The sequence below is a fragment of the Diuraphis noxia genome, unplaced genomic scaffold, assembly GCF_037042655.1.
Source record: "Diuraphis noxia isolate RWA-SAM2 unplaced genomic scaffold, SU_Dnox_SAM2 contig0001, whole genome shotgun sequence".
NCBI classification, from domain to species: domain Eukaryota; kingdom Metazoa; phylum Arthropoda; class Insecta; order Hemiptera; family Aphididae; genus Diuraphis; species Diuraphis noxia.
The window spans coordinates 77,305,979-77,324,771 of NW_028301711.1; the positions used below are offsets into that span (position 1 = coordinate 77,305,979).

Below are 18,793 nucleotides of genomic sequence, written 5' to 3' on the forward strand. Positions count from 1 at the left end.
GTTATTAGCAGTGCCGTAACTAGCTTTATGTGCGCCCTTGGCAACCAATGTTATAAATTAATAATGAATTTTTAGTATTTATATGAAATAAAAATTGCGCCCCTAGCGCGATCATTTTAAATTGCGCCCTTGGCCACCGCCCACCTTGCCAATGCCTAGTTACGGCACTGGTTATTAGCTTTTCTTTTAGGTTTGTTGAAATAATTTCAGCCATAAATATAGCATATTATTTTGGTACGTATCATAATATACCTGATATGTTATTTATATCTATATTATGGTTATTATAGTCAATGTACCACGAAATTGTAAACAATGGTGTGAATACGTTCATGCATTAAGGTATTAAAACCACGTATAATAATTTTGTAATTTTAATTACAACCAACTAAATGTATTCATACAAATATCGATTTAGTAACATTTTTTATTATATAGGCTATTAAAATAGTGTTTAAACTAAATTATGTTATACAACTGTATTCACTCATTTCAAATGTTTTGTTTAAATGAAAAAAAATACAGCAATAAAAATGATCAGTCTACGCGACTGCCGACTGTACCTATATCACACTGAACAATCAAAATATGCAATTGAAATAACCAATACAGAATGTATTTAAGAGTTAGTCATATTTTAACATTTTTTGAATTGAAATATCACATGAAACAAAATTATGCATTTTTACATAAAATAAATCTGAAACAAATATAAAACTCACAAATGAAGGGCAAATATGAAATAACTAGCAAACTAGAAAGTAATGTTTTATTTCCATAAATATTATTAATATTGTAACTCACTTCGTACTAACTAATACTTTTTTTCACGAAATTATATTCGGTTTAACATTGATTAGTTGTAATTAGGTAGTAAGGAACAATAGACAATAGTACAATATTTTTTTATTTTTTTTTGAGTTTGTTGAGATTTCTATTTTTAGACCTATAAAATACATTAAAACGTTATTAATAGTATAAAACTATTCAACTAAATTTTCTTAAAGTATATTCAAAAGACAAATATAAAAAATGTTGGCTAATCTACTTGATAATGTCACGTCCACATGTGTCGTTTCCATCGCACAAAATTTAACCAATTTTTGTTTGCCATTTTAAATGTCGTATTGTTGGCTTTATATCATAATATAACCTAGGTAGATGTATTTTAAAGGTACCTACCTAAGAATTTGTGTTCTCTTATTGGTTTTTACTACATTAAAATTTTTAAGGTATGCACGAAAATTTGATATTCATAAATATTATTATTTAATAAAAACAAAAAAACAGAATTCCTCATTATTAGTTGGTTTTTAATATCTATTCAGTTTAAATAAAATTTACATTTTGATTTTGATACACTGATACAGATTAATAAGTAATTATTTACTGTCTATAAAAATAATCTGGAACGTATACTTTTTTAGAACGTTGGAATAAGTTTTTTAAACAACCATTATATAAACTATTAATATAAGGCAATTAGGTATTTTTGTAATAACCAAAACTCAATATTATTTTTTTTCGACAACAATTAGCAGAAGGAATTTTGTTTCCAATAAATCTGTTATCATGGTTGTATGGCCCAATTATAGTTGTTAATCCTATATTAATAGTGAATTGTAACATATTATACAAAATATACTATAATGTCATTGGTCTTGACTCTTGATGACAAACATTTTTTACATGAACTTAAAAGTATAATAGAGAAATAAATTGAAATCGCTTATTGTTACACCAACTGATATAATTTGAATGTCTAGGAAACTGTGTCACCCTTGTTCTTTATTACCTACAGCGAAATGGATGAGGTATGAACATTTAATATTTGTAAACATCAATATTTTACATAACTCACCTAAAAATGTAATATTGAAAATTATCAACCTTTAAGTTTATATTATTATTTTATTCAATTTCTAAGCTAAATACTAACAATATACATAAGTACATACAATTGGAATGGCTGTATATACATTTTTAGATGTTATAAGCTAGAAATATATAATCTTCATGAATGTAATTTTAAGAACTACCTAGCGTACCTAGATACTCAAATACTTTTTATGTATACAAAAAATACATTTCAATCAAATCTAAATGCAATTCGGAACTAATCTTAATCTTATATCATATAATTTTATAAAAATAGGTCACAGTTTACTTATATATTTGATGTGTTTAAGATATTCAATCTTATTTATTATAAATTATAATATGGAATAATGGAATTACAATTCGTCATTTCACAATTATTATAATAAAATAAATATAAAAATTGTATCGATCATAAATCACTGAATATTGACGATATCACGACGTTATTATAATAAACAATCATCATATGCAAATTAAAATCCATCTTGGTATTAAATACACACTAAAACATATATAAATAAAAGCATTCAAAATGTACACACTTTTATGTATAACTTATGCATTTACATAGGTATACCTACATTGCAATTAACAACACTTCATAAACCGCACAGCTATAATACATAATAATTATTATTACTATTTAGTATTTATTGTGCATGCCCATTTATATTTGACAAACGACGTAACACGAAGACATGCAGGCACCAATAACGATGAAAATATATTATTTATTAATTATTACGTTTTAATCATAAAAATTCCACAGCGAAATAGTTGTATAACTAAAATTGAGAGCTAAAATTTTACTGTAAGAGATATAAAAACATTAAATTACTTTAGTGGGCAATATTGGAATTCTACTTCATTATGTACCTATTATAGATGTATAGACAATAAAATCGTTGTACAGGAAATAAAGTTAAAACAAATTATGATTATTATATCTGTTGACTGTCATTACCACACTCGACTACTATTCGTGGGTATTATATTATCCTATCTATTCCTCCTAATCCTCTTAAGTCTGGTCTTAAATTAATAAAATTGTTAAAACCATCCATATGTTTTAGACTGCACTAATATATGACTGAATTTATTAATGCATTATTTGTTTAAAATATACAATATGAAGGACCTATAGGCTATAATCCATATCATATAACGTGTGATATAAGTATATGAATTTTATTCGATTCTGGGTTATTAAACAAAAACAAAATAGTGAATGAGTAAATAGTAGAAAAAAATAAAAGTGAACTTAACCAATATTGTTATGAAAACCAATTGTAATTCATTTTTATTCATATCGCTATTATTAAATATATTATATTCTAAGGTGTTGTGTTTTTTGATACTTTTATAAAGATTTACGTACATTTAAAAATTCGCATTTGTACGTATTTTTTCTGTTTAATTATTTTATTTTCATACTCATGAATTAAATATTAAAAATACCATAATTCAACGCAAATATTAATTATTCTAATATTAGTATACTATACACTCGATGGTCACGTTATCAGACGTCGTAAAATGTCTGACACTAATGAGTCTAGCACCGCGTTTCTCAATCTGTGATTCCGGAAGATAATCCCTTTATAAAAAAATATATATATATATAATAATGGATCATTATACATAAATGTCTTTGTGTATTTTCACAAGTGATATTTTTAATCTTCTATTTTTTCTTTCACTTTTGTTTTTTTTTCAAGTTACGCCGGATACCTTTCATTGTATACGATGAATTAAGAATATAATTAATATATTGAATATAAAAAAATAATTATTAAATTTAACACGTTATACAACGAACCAACAGTTATAAATCTTATAATTTTAAATATAAGATTACTCGCATATAATACAATATAGTACATTCATAAGTTTGATGCTCTGCAGAGTTGATAAGTTGAAAGAAATAAGAATCTTGATTGAAAAGGTTATCTTGTAGTCGTGAACTCATAGCCTTCTGTCCACAACCGCCAAATTAACAATAAATATCAATATACCAATACTATTTTTACTATATTGTCATTTATGAAAAGATAATTAAATTTAAAATTTAGAGATTATCTCTAACAAAGTCAAAAACATCTCCTATTTATATACTTAATAGTCCAGTGTCTAGATAATATAAATGCCCATTGATTTTTAAAACACGACATTGAAAATCTCTTCGAGATCAATAATTATGAATGGACAGGCCATTAATGTTAACTCACTGAGATTTATGGTTATAACTTATACTCATATAAATTAATATTAAATATCATTAGGTACTTATAGAAGTTGATATGTCGTTTCTGTGTTTAGAATCGTTTTTTGTATGAATATAGATTTACGATATGTTGTTGAACTCAAGTTTAACATATGCATCACAATTTACAATGATCTACCAAATGACCAATGCAGCAGTGCGAGGTCCTGGTTTATTTTTATTATCTTGTGTAAATCTGCGTGGATAACATTAAATAAATATCTAGTGTAAAAAATTATTAAGTTGTTTAGAGTAAGTATAATAATTAACGTTTATAGAGTTTTTTTATATTTCGTTTCTAGTATAAGTAAATAATTAGTAAGCTAGATAATTCAATATCAGTCTGCACTATTTTATCACCCTAGCATGAAAACATTTCACATAATTTGTATTAGAAGCAGTGCCGCAACTACAAATTACGGGGCTGGTGTGCAAATCTTAATTTGGGGGCCTAAATATTTTTTCAAAATTAATTTACCTATTGTTAATAAAATATGATAGCCGGTGTTTATATTATGAAAGGTTAATATTATAAGGAATATTATGGAAATTATTAAATTATACAGATAATGGTTGTTTAATGTTGTATAATTATAAGTACATTTATAATGGTTATAAACATAGAACATTTATAAAATTATAGTATAATTTTAACACATTTGAAACTAAAGTATCTAACAGAATTGTTTTTTTCTCGCTTTTGCATATGCATAGTTCTCAATGATTTTCTTTATATCTATATCTGAAGTTCTTCTCCTTTCTATGTTTAGTATGGAAACTCCACTGAGTCGTTCTTGGCCTATGGAATTGAGCAAATAATTTTTAGTTAATTTAAGCTTAGAAAAACTCCTTTTTGTCGATGTTACCGTAACAGGAATGGTTAAAAATATAAGACATGCAGCTAAAACAACAGGAAAACTTGTTGATAAATCCTAATCAATTATATAAAACGCCAAATTCTTAGCTCTTGGTGATGAACAAGCATGTATAGTTCTATAAGCTCGTCTTGAATTTTCAAGTTTGAGTATTTTATATGTTTTTTTGAATCATTTAATAAATTATGAATAAAAGGATCAAATTTTGCAAGTAATATAATAGTATGCATAAAGTTATCTTCAATTTCTTGAAGATTACCTTTCTTCCCTTTGTTTCTTCGGAGAGCAGTATTACCAGATGTAAGTGTCAAAATAACATGAATAACTCGACGAAGAACATTCCTCCAATACTCTTCTTCTTCAGATATCTGTTTCTCTAAATCTGTATCTAATGTTTTATTTTTTTCCCAATATCTTCGAAATTGTTGTTGTTTTTATAATATGTTGAATAGAATTTTCATGTTTAGAAATTTGTTGTGATAAATGTTGCCCGTTGTCAACGCCAGAAATCCATTCATATTTAAAATGCTCGTTTGCCGGTTACCAAAAAGCCAACAAAACTCAGAATATACTTTATCTAATATTAAAGAATAACATAACCATTGTCGTGGAATTTTGATACCTGTTTTAGTTGTTATAGTAATAATCAGTAGAAAAACATCTATTAACATGGTTCCTAGGAAATTTTTTGATTGATGGTTTGCATGGTCCGAATAACAAAATACTCTTTTTAATTATGTGCATACTTCACTTTCAAAATGTCCACGATTAGTTGTATACTTCAAAGTTAAATTTAGGCCACCAAAATCTGAAATATATAATGAAATATTGAAGTACCTATAATTTACAACTTATTTGTGCAATATTTATTGTTATATTTTTTAACATTTTTATTTATAAATATACAGGTAATCAATAAACGTACCTTCTGAACTATCATTCTCTTTTATAATTTAATTTAGTGGATCATTTTCAATTATTTTTTTTTATTTAATAAATTATGTTGTATTAATATATTAATATAAACCGAAATACATAAGTATACCTATAATTTACAACTTATTTGTTAGCCTATTGGTTATTTAATGTTGTTTTTTTTTTAAAAATTAAATTTAAAATTATAATAATACAATCAATAAATATATATTATATGTTTTTTTTTAATATAATTTGAAAATTTTTTTAGATTCACTTAACACTTAACAATTTACTAAATTCTATTTACTAATATATCTAATAGATATAATTTACAAATAATTACCTGATTTTTTAATTCACAAATTCACAATTTCTTAACATTTGCTGCATTACTTTTTCTTTCGGTTGTTTCATTTTTTTTTTGTGCTTTTCCCAGCCATTAACATATATACGTTTTGACATTTTTAACAAATTTAAAATACTATTAAAAAATCAAAACAAAAATCACTCAAAATCACTTTCATAATAAAACAGTTATTTGTTAGACGGTTAAAACTTAAAACTCTTACAAGGTACACTTTAGAGTACTGTAGGTACAGTTTAGTGTACTATACTACTATATTACAGTAAATATAAATTTTACAAGTAAAACCACTTATAGATCATACAGACAAATAATGAAAAACAATTAAATGACAAATGTATGTTTTCACTTCAACAGATATCGTGATTACTTAATAGTTATTACCATTTTGCCCGTTGTCCCGAAATCGTACGTATACAAATTAAAAACCCATTGGAATGATCCATTTTTATATACGATTAAATGAGCTCACATTGGTTGAGTGGTTAGTCGCCTGATAACGCAGACCACGGACAAGGACCCGCATTATTATTTTTATTATTATTATTCTGTAGAAGGTATAGGACACTTATTAGAACTAGTATTAGTGTATTAAGTTTAGCTTTGAACATTTCTAACATTTTAACAAGTTAACAGTTTGGCATGTTATAAGGTGATGTGGGGCATATAAGGGCTTGGGGCCTTGGGGGCCGATGTGCAATGCACGCCTTGCACACCCGGTAGTTGCGACACTGATCAGAAATTCAATAATTTTTATTTTTTTGTTACAGATAATTTGCTTATAGGTACAATGATACCCCGTAAGTATAAAACTGGATCTTTCAAACATAGACTGTTTACATCGGGACAGAATTGGATTGAAGAATTGTTGATATTACTTATACTAGTTGGATTTTCAAACTCATCAATTACTTGTGGCCCCGGCATATATTCACCCGGAGGTAAGAAATTAAGAACATGAATCGATTTTAACTTTTAAGTTACATTCAATTCAATCGTATTGTAAATTGAAGAACCATATATTATTAACTAATTATATATACTAAGAAAAAACTAAATGATCATTTAAATGTTTTTATTCATAAATTAATTAACTTTCAATATATTATAAAACTGATTATTCATAGATTGAACCAAAGAATTGTATATCAAAAGCTGTTTTTAAATACTAATTTTATACAATTTAATAAATTAGTTGTTAATTACTTGAACTAGGAAATGTTTTAAGCATAACAAATTATTATTAGTTTATTATTTTTGATTTAATTATGTTCAACAATTCCTTATCATTATTATGCATGAAAAACATGTAACAGGAACATTTTAATCTACTTCAGTCAGTGTTTTTACATTGGTTTCTAAAAATAAATTTGTTTTTCATTAAACTATCTGCATCACAGTTTTTAAGCAAATTGCAATTCAAATCAATTATTATTTAATTTTTTTTCAATTTTAGGAACAACTCCGAGTGGTGAAATTTTCATCGAGTACAACAGCGGTACTCCGTTGGAAATTGCATGCGTTTTAAATCCTAACCACGAACTATTGCAGAAAGTTCTTAGAGATAATGTTGCCGATGGAAACAAATTAATACCTCTGAGCCAAAGAATCAGGTTCTATAACAACGAAGAACGTGTGCCCAATCAATATGTGTCAATCATTAACTCGACGGCAGCACAATTGCGCGTACCTAATCCTCCAGCAGGTTCCGATGTTTATACATGCATGATATGTTTGGATAAAAACAACCAATGTGCTGAATTATCCAAATCGTCTGGTACTTCAATCAATAATGCTCTGAAAAATAGCAATATAAATGTTGTTGGATCTCATCCAAGTAAAACACATGCTTCACATGATGACTGTATCGGGGTGTGTCTTAACAATGTTTTTGTTGGATGTAAGTTAACTGCAATTATTATAACCTACGTCCTACAGATAATATATTTTTTTTTTTTGCTTAGTTTTATTTTTAAAACATTAAATAGGTATTGACTATTCTCAATATTCATCTCACAAAAGTAACATTTAGAACAAATTTTCAAACAGAAACTTCCTTCAAAGTTGAAAATTGAATCATTTTTTCAACTGATTTTTGCGTATACACTATACAAACATAAAAACATTTAAATTTTTAAAAGCAAGAGAATAGCTTCAATAAAATATGATTTAAAGATATTTAAATATTTATAATTTTATAATTATATCATAGGTACTAATCGTATATTAAACACAAAGAAATAAACTAATATAAAATTAATTTACTCTTCAAACCATGTATTTAATTATTAAAATAATAACAATATAATATAACATACTATAATTATACTGCCATCCTAAGAAAAAATACTGTAAATCGAAAACAGAACGAGATTTTACTGTATTACGTTTAATGTTATAATTTTACACGCTTTTCTTAAATAAAAATGCCGTAAATATGATTATTTATTCAGAAATGTGTGTTTATAAGCAAATAAGATTGCTGCCGCAATGGTCATTAAATATAATCGGAGTTTAGTAAAAACGCTGTAATCACAGTTTGCCGAGGAAGATTGGTGTGTGTATTATTTCAAATACGGCGTTTTTACGTAGAGCACTTCCTCATAATCTACGGCCTTGTTGTTTAGGAAACTGGTCTCATTATAAGCCGTATCTTAAAATTTAATTTTAAATTACTGATAATATTTGGAAATTTGGTGTCGTACACCACACACATTTTATATTTACCGAGTATTCGCTAAAATCGTTTACTGTACTCGGACGCGAAGAGTGAAGAGTGTGAGATATGTGAAGGTATAAAAATTCATGAACACGCAAAAGATAATTTAGATGATGATTGTGAAATTTGCCAAATTTACTCTGTATATATAAAAAAAGCTGATGTTGCAAGAGCTCTGTATCAAGAGCACGCGAAAAAGGAATTTGATGCAAAATCTATTTATGTTCTGCAAAAAGTGATCATGTTGCCATGTGTTGATACATTTAAAAAAGTTTTATTATTTAATAAAAGAATAGTTGCTAGTTATTTTCCACATTTGCATGTGTACTCGTATGGCATGAAAGTGTTAGTGAGTGTAAAGAAGAATACTTTGTCATCACGTTTTATTCGTTTTTCTTGCAATATTGCGATGCCAAAAAGTTGACAATTTGGCTGGATAACTGCAGCAGTCAAAATAAGAACTGGCGTTTATTATCATTTTTAGTATACACAGTCAACTTAGATGATATTTGTGCCCAAGAAATTATTTTGAAGCTGGACATACATTTATGTAAGCCTATAGTTTCCACCATCAAGTTAAACTCTCTTTGTTGAAACGTCAAAAGAAAACCTACGATTTCAAAGATTTTTCTTAAGATGTAGGGGCAGCCAATAAAGGAAATGTTAACTTAAAAAAAAAAAATGATTTATTCTGATTTTTCAATGGAAATAGAGTTTTGTCAGAGATATCGTATCGATTAAAGCTGTACGTGTAAAATATGTGTTGCTTACTAAAAGTCAGTTTAATGACGAAAAATATCCAACATTGGATTTTGTACAAAAAAAAATATATGAACCAAAAAGGAATGTCTCTAACGCCTTCACATACTGAAAATTGTGGAATACCAAAGGAAAAACGTGAATATATTCTTTCGAATTTAAATCAAATTATTCCTCAGAATAGAAGACAATTTTGGAAAAATATAACTACATAATACAATCTATAACTCATTAAATTATAAAGACAATTCAATAACATTCAAATTGTGTTATTTAGTAAACTAAAAATGTATTTAAATATAACGATATGTAAATAATTCACTAAATTAATTAATTAAATTTGACTTAATATTATTATTATTATATTTACTAGGATTTTAAGCTTATGAAGTGTGGTGTACCGTCGTGTGAGGTCTATCTTAGTTGTTAGTGTCAAATGAAGTAACACAGGTGTTGGTTATAGGTATATTTATTATATTATAATTACTGATTTATGAACTTAACACTGAATAAATCAATATTGATATGACTTAAACACTAAAGAACTGGATATTTAAATGAATTACACACTAAAGAAATGAATATTAAAATACTAATATTACGAGAGGATCTGATTGAAATTATACGAGGTTCTGCTATACAAATTATAAGATGCTCTGCCGAGTAACGCGGGTGTCACTCACTCTTTTGACCAGACTCGACTCACCACCAACAGACGGGGCGCGTTGCAACGGTCCGTCCGAGGCCTTCAGTATGTGCTGACCCAGCCTTTTTGGTCACGTAGACCATCGTGAGAACCGAATCGGTCACACAGTCATTTTATCTTGAGTCAACACATTTGAGCGTTATATATATATAAATATATACGTAGTACATACATACATACCTATATACATACACACAGGCATGCATATACAACATACCCCCAGCGTTAAACTGGAGCAGTCCCTGCGACCTAATTTACTACTTTTACAAATTTCTTAAACTACGGGTACACCTAGTTACAATACCGCCACATGGTGTCTTTTATACTTAAACTAACTTAATTTTACTTGTAACTTAAAGGCGATACAAAAAGGGTTTTTTTTTTTTTTTTTTTTAAATCACAAACTTAAAGGTTATCTTGATCGTTATTTGAAAGGTTGTCCGCAATTTCCGGATTATACATTTTTATGATTTTATTCTTAAACCTTATAGCTACTGCACTTATAAATAATATAGAAAAGGTTATGGATATATAAAGAATGATAATATGGAATTCTATTTTAAAAATAAACAATGGTTCTGTGGGTTTAGGCTTAAGTTCACTCGATTCCATTGCTCTATGAGCTAATGAATTAAGATCCTTAAATATTTTTACATTAGTGAGGTTCTGTGGCAAAACTGAGCAAAAAGTTTCTGTTAACATTGATTTTATATTGTATTTAAGATCTTCCGGTATTATATCAAGCTTAATGTTTCTATTGGATTTAGAGAATGGTACGAGTACAGAACTTTTTGTATGAATTTCACAAGATGAGGAGGTGGTCAACCTACCCACACCTGAGATCTCAACTCTGAATGTATGCGGAGGATCTGTGCACTTAATCGTACATAAATCTGGTTGAGTATAGTACAACCAAGAGTTTGTTTTCGATAATCGGTGCCAAATAGGTGTCTCTAATGTGACTAGTTTGACTCTACAGTCTTTCGAATGGGTGTTAAATTTAGTTAATTGAGATAGCTCGCATAAGTTGGATCCCGTTCGGTAATGGATCGGTTGCTCACCCTTACAAAGTGTATATGACTCTAACTTACTACATGATTCCCATTGACTTACCCCTAATGAGATAAAGTTTTCGTTATCGTTACTTAATGCTAGGTAGTCGACTTCAGGGGGAATAAGGGCTATGATATTTTCGCCATATTGGATGGGTAGTGAAATAGGGTGATACACGGTATATTCCTCAACAGATGATAAAGGTATTCCTATAAGAAAAACCAAGTAGTGTTCCCTATGAAGGATCGTTAGGTCAGAGATTGGTAGAAATTCTGTTAGAGATTCCGCTTTAAGTTCTAGTGGCAATGCTGTTCCTACCGGTAAGTTCATCTTAATTTCCCTCAATTCCATGAGAAATTTCTCCGATGAGAACACGCTTGTATGTATTTTGCCATTCATTGCTGAGTTAATTACGGCCATTAAATTTTGGGTTTCGTATGAATACTGATTAAGTAAAATTTCGAAAAGAAACGCCTGTTCTAGTAGCCTTGTTTTAAATTCTATTTTGTCAAGCTTTTGTATGACTACTCTAGTTTGCTCTTGTAAATACTGAAGGTTTTCCTCCAGTTTTTCCTGATGTTCTGTGATCTTCTTTATCTGTTTGTCTGTGTCCACCTGCATGATTCTTATCCTCTCCGAGCTTAGGGTGATGTTCTGATTTCTGCTTGAACTGAGGGCTATTATTTGTTTGAATATGAAATCGGTGTCAATATTTGAATACATACCATACAAGACTTTTGCCATCCGTTGTACTGTGTGGACCAATCCTCGTCGTATCCTAGCTTCCCCCGTGTATTTATCTCCAATGGAAAGCAGCATATTACGATGACTGGTTTCGATTTCATACAGGTAGGGCAATGTTGCTCTTGAAAATACCTGCACGAATTGTTCGCATGCATTTGATATTTCCGTACTTCCGAACCGCTCTGTCATTTGTCCGCAAATTTTTGCGGTAGCTTCATACAGCGACATTATATCCTGGTATTTATAACCCGGATCTGCTAGGTCGATGTATGCTACTAAGTCCCAATTGAGATATGACATCTTCATTGACCCATGGTGCTCGAAATATAAGCCCTGATGATCGTGGTATGACGTAATGTTATAGGCATACGTGGATGACACTAAAGGATATTCCGCTTTATGTTCTAAGGCATCAGAGGTGATTATGATTGATTGAGATAAAATTCTGAAACAAGATTTACGTTTTCTTTTCATACTTAATTCTAGTTCCCAATAAAGCTTATATACAGTGCTTTGATCCTTAATTGTAGTTAAGCTGAAAATGAAATTTTTTTTTTTTCACTTAAGATTATGTTAGTATTTACATTCCCAGATTTATCATGCTATTCACAATGTTCAGTCCGCAAAAACACGAATAAGATTTTTGTGTACTGTCACCCTTTTACGTTCTTTTTGTAAGGTTACATTTTCGTTGGCTCTAAGCTCGATTACTTCGTAAGGTCCCAACCACTTGGGGCTGAGTTTCCCTTTTCTTGCACTATTCTTGAGCAGTACACGATCACCTACATGTACAGTGATTTGATTTTGCTTTTGGTCATAATACTCTTTCGTCTTTTGTTTTTGTTCCAACAGACGATCCCTGGCTATTTGATGCGACAGTTGAAGTTTCTGCTTTAACTCCAAATGGTAATCCTCATAATTGTACCGAGGTTCCGGGGGTTTCATGAACGAATTTGGCATGTTTATGGTGCGCCCATACATTAACTCGTATGGCTGCTTTCCAGTGGAACGATGTTCTGATGAGTTAAAAACGAACATAGCATACGGTATGAATGTATCCCAGTTCATTTGATCTTGGTCTATGAAATGCCGAAGGTATTCCCCCAGAGTCCGATGACTCCTTTCCAGGGCTCCGTTAGCCTGTGGGTGATAAGGTGATGTGTTGCATTTTTTTATTTTCAGCAGCTTGCATGTTTCAGCTAATACTCTGCTCAGAAACTCTGTTCCCTGATCACTGACCAATGCTCCCGGAATCCCATGAAGACATACGCATGACGTCACAAAGTGATACGCCACTGTATTAGCCTCGTGGTTAAACATAGGGACGGCCATTGAGAACTTGGTTAGGTCATCCTGCATTGTCAGGATATACGCATTGTTGCTGTCTGTTTTCGGTAGAGGACCGACCACATCGATAAACACCTTTTCGAAAGGTTCCGTCGCTGTAGTACTTATAATCATAGGCTGCCTGATATTCTTGTTACTTGCTTTGTGTATTTGACATGACGGACATTTGGAGACGTACTCTTTTACGTCATCCGCCAATCCTTTCCAGTTAAATCGCATCTGAATACGCTTCAATGTTTGGTTTATTCCGCGATGACCTCCTAGCGGGCTGGCATGGTGCTCTGCCAAAACTTGTTGCTTTTCTGAATCTTTCAACTCCGTTTGAGGATACACATGGATCTCTATGTTTGTTTCCTTGAATATAAATCGGACCATGGTCCTAATCGTAGACCAATCTAATTGGTCACTTTCGCTACCAATCGGAGGAAGCGCCAGCTTTTCAATATTGAGTTCGATACAGATGGCTCTGAGGTTCTGTATTGCCAGGAACATGTCCTCTAAAGATGATTTTTGCCAATATTTGCATTTAGTAATCATGTACAAGATATACCGATCCTCTTGCCGAATATATAAAACTTCGTGGATTTTTGGATTTTGGCTCTTTAATATTTCTACGTTGCCAAATTTTCTACGAAACATGAGAGCTGTGCCTTGGTTCATTTTCAAATCTTGTGATACACAATGCGCTAAGCTGTAATCTGACGGAGCGTCAAATAGATCCCCTGTTTCTTCTATGACTTTATTGTTGTTTATTGATTTTCCTTCCACTAGCTCCAAGTAAGTGTCGAAATTCAGTTGTGTGAGTGGAACGAAGGTACTGTTTAGCATAACTCGTCCCATTCGACTTAACGCGTCCACATTTGTGTTTGCCACACCTGGTTTATAAACCACCTCATACTGATATTCGGCCAGCTTAAGCCTCCAACGCATGAGTCGGGACCCCGGGTCCTTCACATTGAATAGCCACGTGAGTGGCTGATGGTCGGTGTAAATTCGGAACTTTCGACCTAAAAGATACGGCCGGAAATGCTTGACTGACCAAATTATGCTTAACAGTTCCTTTTCTGTAGTGGTGTAGTTTTGTTCCGCTTTGTTTAGCGTACGCGATGCGTAGGCAATAGGTAGGTCATGGCCTATTTCGCCCTGAGAGATAATGCTGCCAATGGCGTACTGACTTGCGTCCGTTGTTAATATGAATGATTTCTCAAAATTTGGATATTGAAGAATCGGGGCTGTTACCAGTTTTTGGATGAGTGCCTCGAACGCTGTCTGGCACTCTGCGGTCCATTCAAAAGGTTGGCCCTTCTTTAACAACGCCGTCATTGGCTTTGCAATTTGGCTATAGTTTTCGATGAATCTCCTGTAATAACCCGAGAGTCCGAGGAATTGCTTAATTTCGGTTGGATTTCTGGGTACGGGGTGATCTCGTACGCAGCTGATTTTTGTCGGATCGGGTCTCACACCCGCATCCGTTATTAGATGTCCGAGATAGATGACTTCGCGTCTAAGGAATTGACATTTGTTCGGTTGAAGCTGTAGGTTGAATTTCCGCAATCGTTGGAATACTTCTTCCAGCCTGGTCTCGTGTTCCATTAGATCGACTGCGTATATAATAATGTCATCTAGATATACAAACGCCTTCGTACCATTCAGTCCTGTCAACACGTTGTTCATCAAACGCTGGAACGTGCTTGGGGCACCACATAGTCCGAAGGGCATTCGGACAAACTCAAAGTGACCTTTATCTGTTGAAAATCCCGTCTTCTCACAGTCTTGTGGTCGAATTGGTACTTGATGGTAACCACTGGCGAGATCTAGCGTAGTGTAATATCTGGAGCGTCCTAGTTGGTCCAGAATTTCATCGATCCTTGGAATTGGGAAAGCATCCCCGATGGTAAGCTGATTGAGACGGCGAAAATCCACACAGACCCTAAATTGTGGTTTCCCGTTCACGTCAGGTTTCTTAGGTACCACTACTAGAGGTGCGTTCCATGGCGATTCTGACGGTTGAATAATATTATCCTCTTCTAATTTTTCCATTTGCTCGACAATCACCTGTCTATGAGCGTAGGGAAGCCTATATGGCCTGATGTTTACTGGAGCCGTTCCTTCCGGAATTTTGATTTCATGCTGGATCGCTGTGGTGAACGACAGAGGTTCTCCCTCAAAATGAAATAAATCCTGATATTTTTTACATATTCGTAGGAGGCTGGCTCGCTCCTCGTGATTTAGGTGGTCCATTTGAATTGTTTCTGTTAACCCTTTTGTTCGGCTCTCTTTACCTTTCTGTTCTTCTATTTGATGACAGACATAGGCACCTGATTCTCTGAAGATTTCATGTTGCACACCCCCCAGCCGGGGTGGAAACAATTCGATGGGATCCTCTGACGTGTTTATTACCGAGACCAATCTCTGTCCATCCTTTACATGATTGACAATATTTCCCGATAAAATCCCTTTTTCTCCGATGTTCTGCGCATGGATTATTAAGGTTGTTCCATCTTCCTTGTCTGTCAAGACGGGTATGAGTGTTTCCGAACGTGGTTGGATAATCTGAGGTTCTGGAGGTTCTGGATTTGAAGATTCTGTCGACAATGTAGAGGTTCTGAAGTTAATATTTATTCCATTGTCTCGGAGAAATGGAGCGCCCAAAATCCCTGCTTCTGATATAGGAAAGTTGTCATGCGTGACCTGGAACACGGCAGTTGTACCTTCCGTTCCAAGTTGGATTTTTAAAGTGACTGATCCTATGGTGAACACTGGTTGTGAATTTATACCTGTTAGTTTGTAAATAGTGGTTTCGTCCACCAGTATATTTTTCTTCAGCTCTGAAAGTTTTATCATATTTACGTCACTACCAGTATCCACCAACAATCTTACTTTTTCCTTTACACACTGTGCAATTCCGAGCGAGGTCGTATTGTCTATTAATGCTGCTGAGAAGTGGAGGGCCGTTGCAGACTTAAAACAGCGCTCTGAATCTGCTGAACCGAACGTGCGCTGGTTGTGCTCGGCTCTGCCCCGTTTCCCGCATTCTGATGCTCTGCGGTGACTTCTTTCGGGTCCTGTTCTTTCTTGCTGTTTACGTATTTCCTTTTGCGGCATTCTTCTAGCTCGTGCCCTTCTTTCTTGCAATATCTACATATCAATACATTTCTAACGGAGTTTTTGAAATTTTGTGATCCACTTTGTTGATTGGCTCTAAACTTTTCTTGATCCCATTGTGATGCTCTGCAGTCTCTGGCAAAATGATTCGTTCTGCCACACTTGAAACAGCCCTTATTGGTGTTGTTGCTTTTACCATTGTTTCCATGTTTTGACACTCCGGAATAAGATTTCGATGGCTGTTGATTCTTGGTGTTAGTTTGTATACTGAACAATTGAGTTTCCTTCGCCAGGTTTCCCTCTGTTTCCTCTTCTAAAGCGAATACTAACGCGTCGCTCAGCTTCTTAGGGCCTCGCGCTTTTAATAATATCCGATAAGATTCGGGTAAACCGCTTATAAATGCGTTGAGCACCTGATTGTGTAACAACCTGTCAATGTCCGTTCCATTCGCGTAATCTCCCCCCTCCATTGTTGCACTAATTAAGTCGTGAAGTAATTGCTCCATTTTATTATAATATTCCTGCACTCCTTCATCAGGACTCTTCTTACACGTGAGCAATTTCATGTGCAGCTGGGGTAGTAACTTTTTGGTTTCCGATATTTCTACAATATTTTTACGGAATTCCTTGTACGTCGTTATGTCCTTATATCTTATAGACCGCAATGCTCTTCCTGATAGCTTAATTATCAGTCCCTGTACTAACAAATCGACCTGATCCGGATCGACAATCCTGACAGCGAAATCACACGCCCTTAGGAAATGATATGCTTGGTCGGGGCTTGTTCCATCGAAGTTCGGTACTACGCGCATTGCTGCTTCGATGCTTACTCCAACTTTGTGTGATTCTACCTTAGAATCTGAAGCTATCGGAATTTGTTGGTCTTCCATTTTTCCTATTTGTAACTTTGAGTTTCTGTGATGTTCTGTCCTTTGTGTATATTGTTGATTTTTTCTCCTTGCTCGAGGCTTTGGACGCTCTGGATTTTCTGGCTTGATGAGATTTTCTGTGATTTGTCGATGCTCTGTGCTCTGTCGATATTCTGGATGTTCTGTGTCTTGTCGCTGCTCTGGATGCTCTGTGTTTTGTTGCTGCTCTGGATGCTCTGTGTTTTCTGTGGTTGTCGCTCGGTATCTTAGAAAATACCTGGTTGACCCTAAAAGTTGGTCTGTTTGCTCTATTGTCTCTCTTGCTTTACGTAAGACACTACTTGGTTCATAAAATTCCCCACTAGAGGAATCGCTACTAGAACTATTCAAATCTATTAGGTCTAAATTAATACTATCACCTGACCCTGAGTCCGACATGCACTAGCAAAAAGTCCCGATTAGATTTTGTAGAGATAAATTATTATTATTGATTTTAAAAAAAAAAGTAATAATTTTTTTCTCTTTAAACAATCCAAGCAGTAGGTATTAAACCCAGAATTAAATTTCTATGAATTAAAATTAATTTCCCCCTTTTTAATAATAATAATATTCAAATAATACATACACTATAATTCAGTCGACCCAAGTAATTTAATAAATTAGTAATAATTTATATAATAAATTAATAATAATCTATATAATAAATTAATAGTAAACCCAACTAGATAAAACTATTAAAACTTACAAAACGATGTATGATAATAAATACCGCTGCATTCTGATTGTGTTTATACTCGATTGTTATTGTCTACCGCTTGATAAGGATGTCGTTGATAGGAGTGCAGCTGCGACAGTCGGCTCGTCCCACTGACCCACTTGTTCGGTGGCGTTGTCCTTGTCCCACTCCTTCGACGGCGGCGCGTACCGGGATGCAGACTGCTCCCTGACGGTAACGATGTGTATCACGGCGGCGACGACGACGACGACGATTTTTGCCACGGCGGCGGTGGCGACGATAATATTTAATTTTTAATAGCGACGAGTACTAATGAACGGGCTTCTCCCAGACGCACGGGGCGCTATTTCGTTATTTTACGTACGAGTACTTTGAACGGGTTGCCCCCACGGCAGCTAAGACGCGGCACTGTATATGTTATCCCTACCCGACCTTGATGACGTGCAGCTATGCA

General features: G+C 32.8%; 1 protein-coding gene across 1 annotated transcript in view; it reads left to right on the plus strand.

Moving 5' to 3' along the window:
- LOC149061794 (cytokine receptor-like) overlaps positions 1–18,793 on the plus strand; it is a 34,765-nt gene that overhangs the window by 4,954 nt on the left and 11,018 nt on the right. Inside the window, exons 3-4 of the mRNA XM_089217803.1 lie at positions 7,072–7,242; positions 7,758–8,201. Coding sequence (XP_089073929.1) covers positions 7,092–7,242; positions 7,758–8,201 — 595 coding nt within the window. The 5' untranslated portion in view covers positions 7,072–7,091. The remainder of the gene's footprint in view (positions 1–7,071; positions 7,243–7,757; positions 8,202–18,793) is intronic.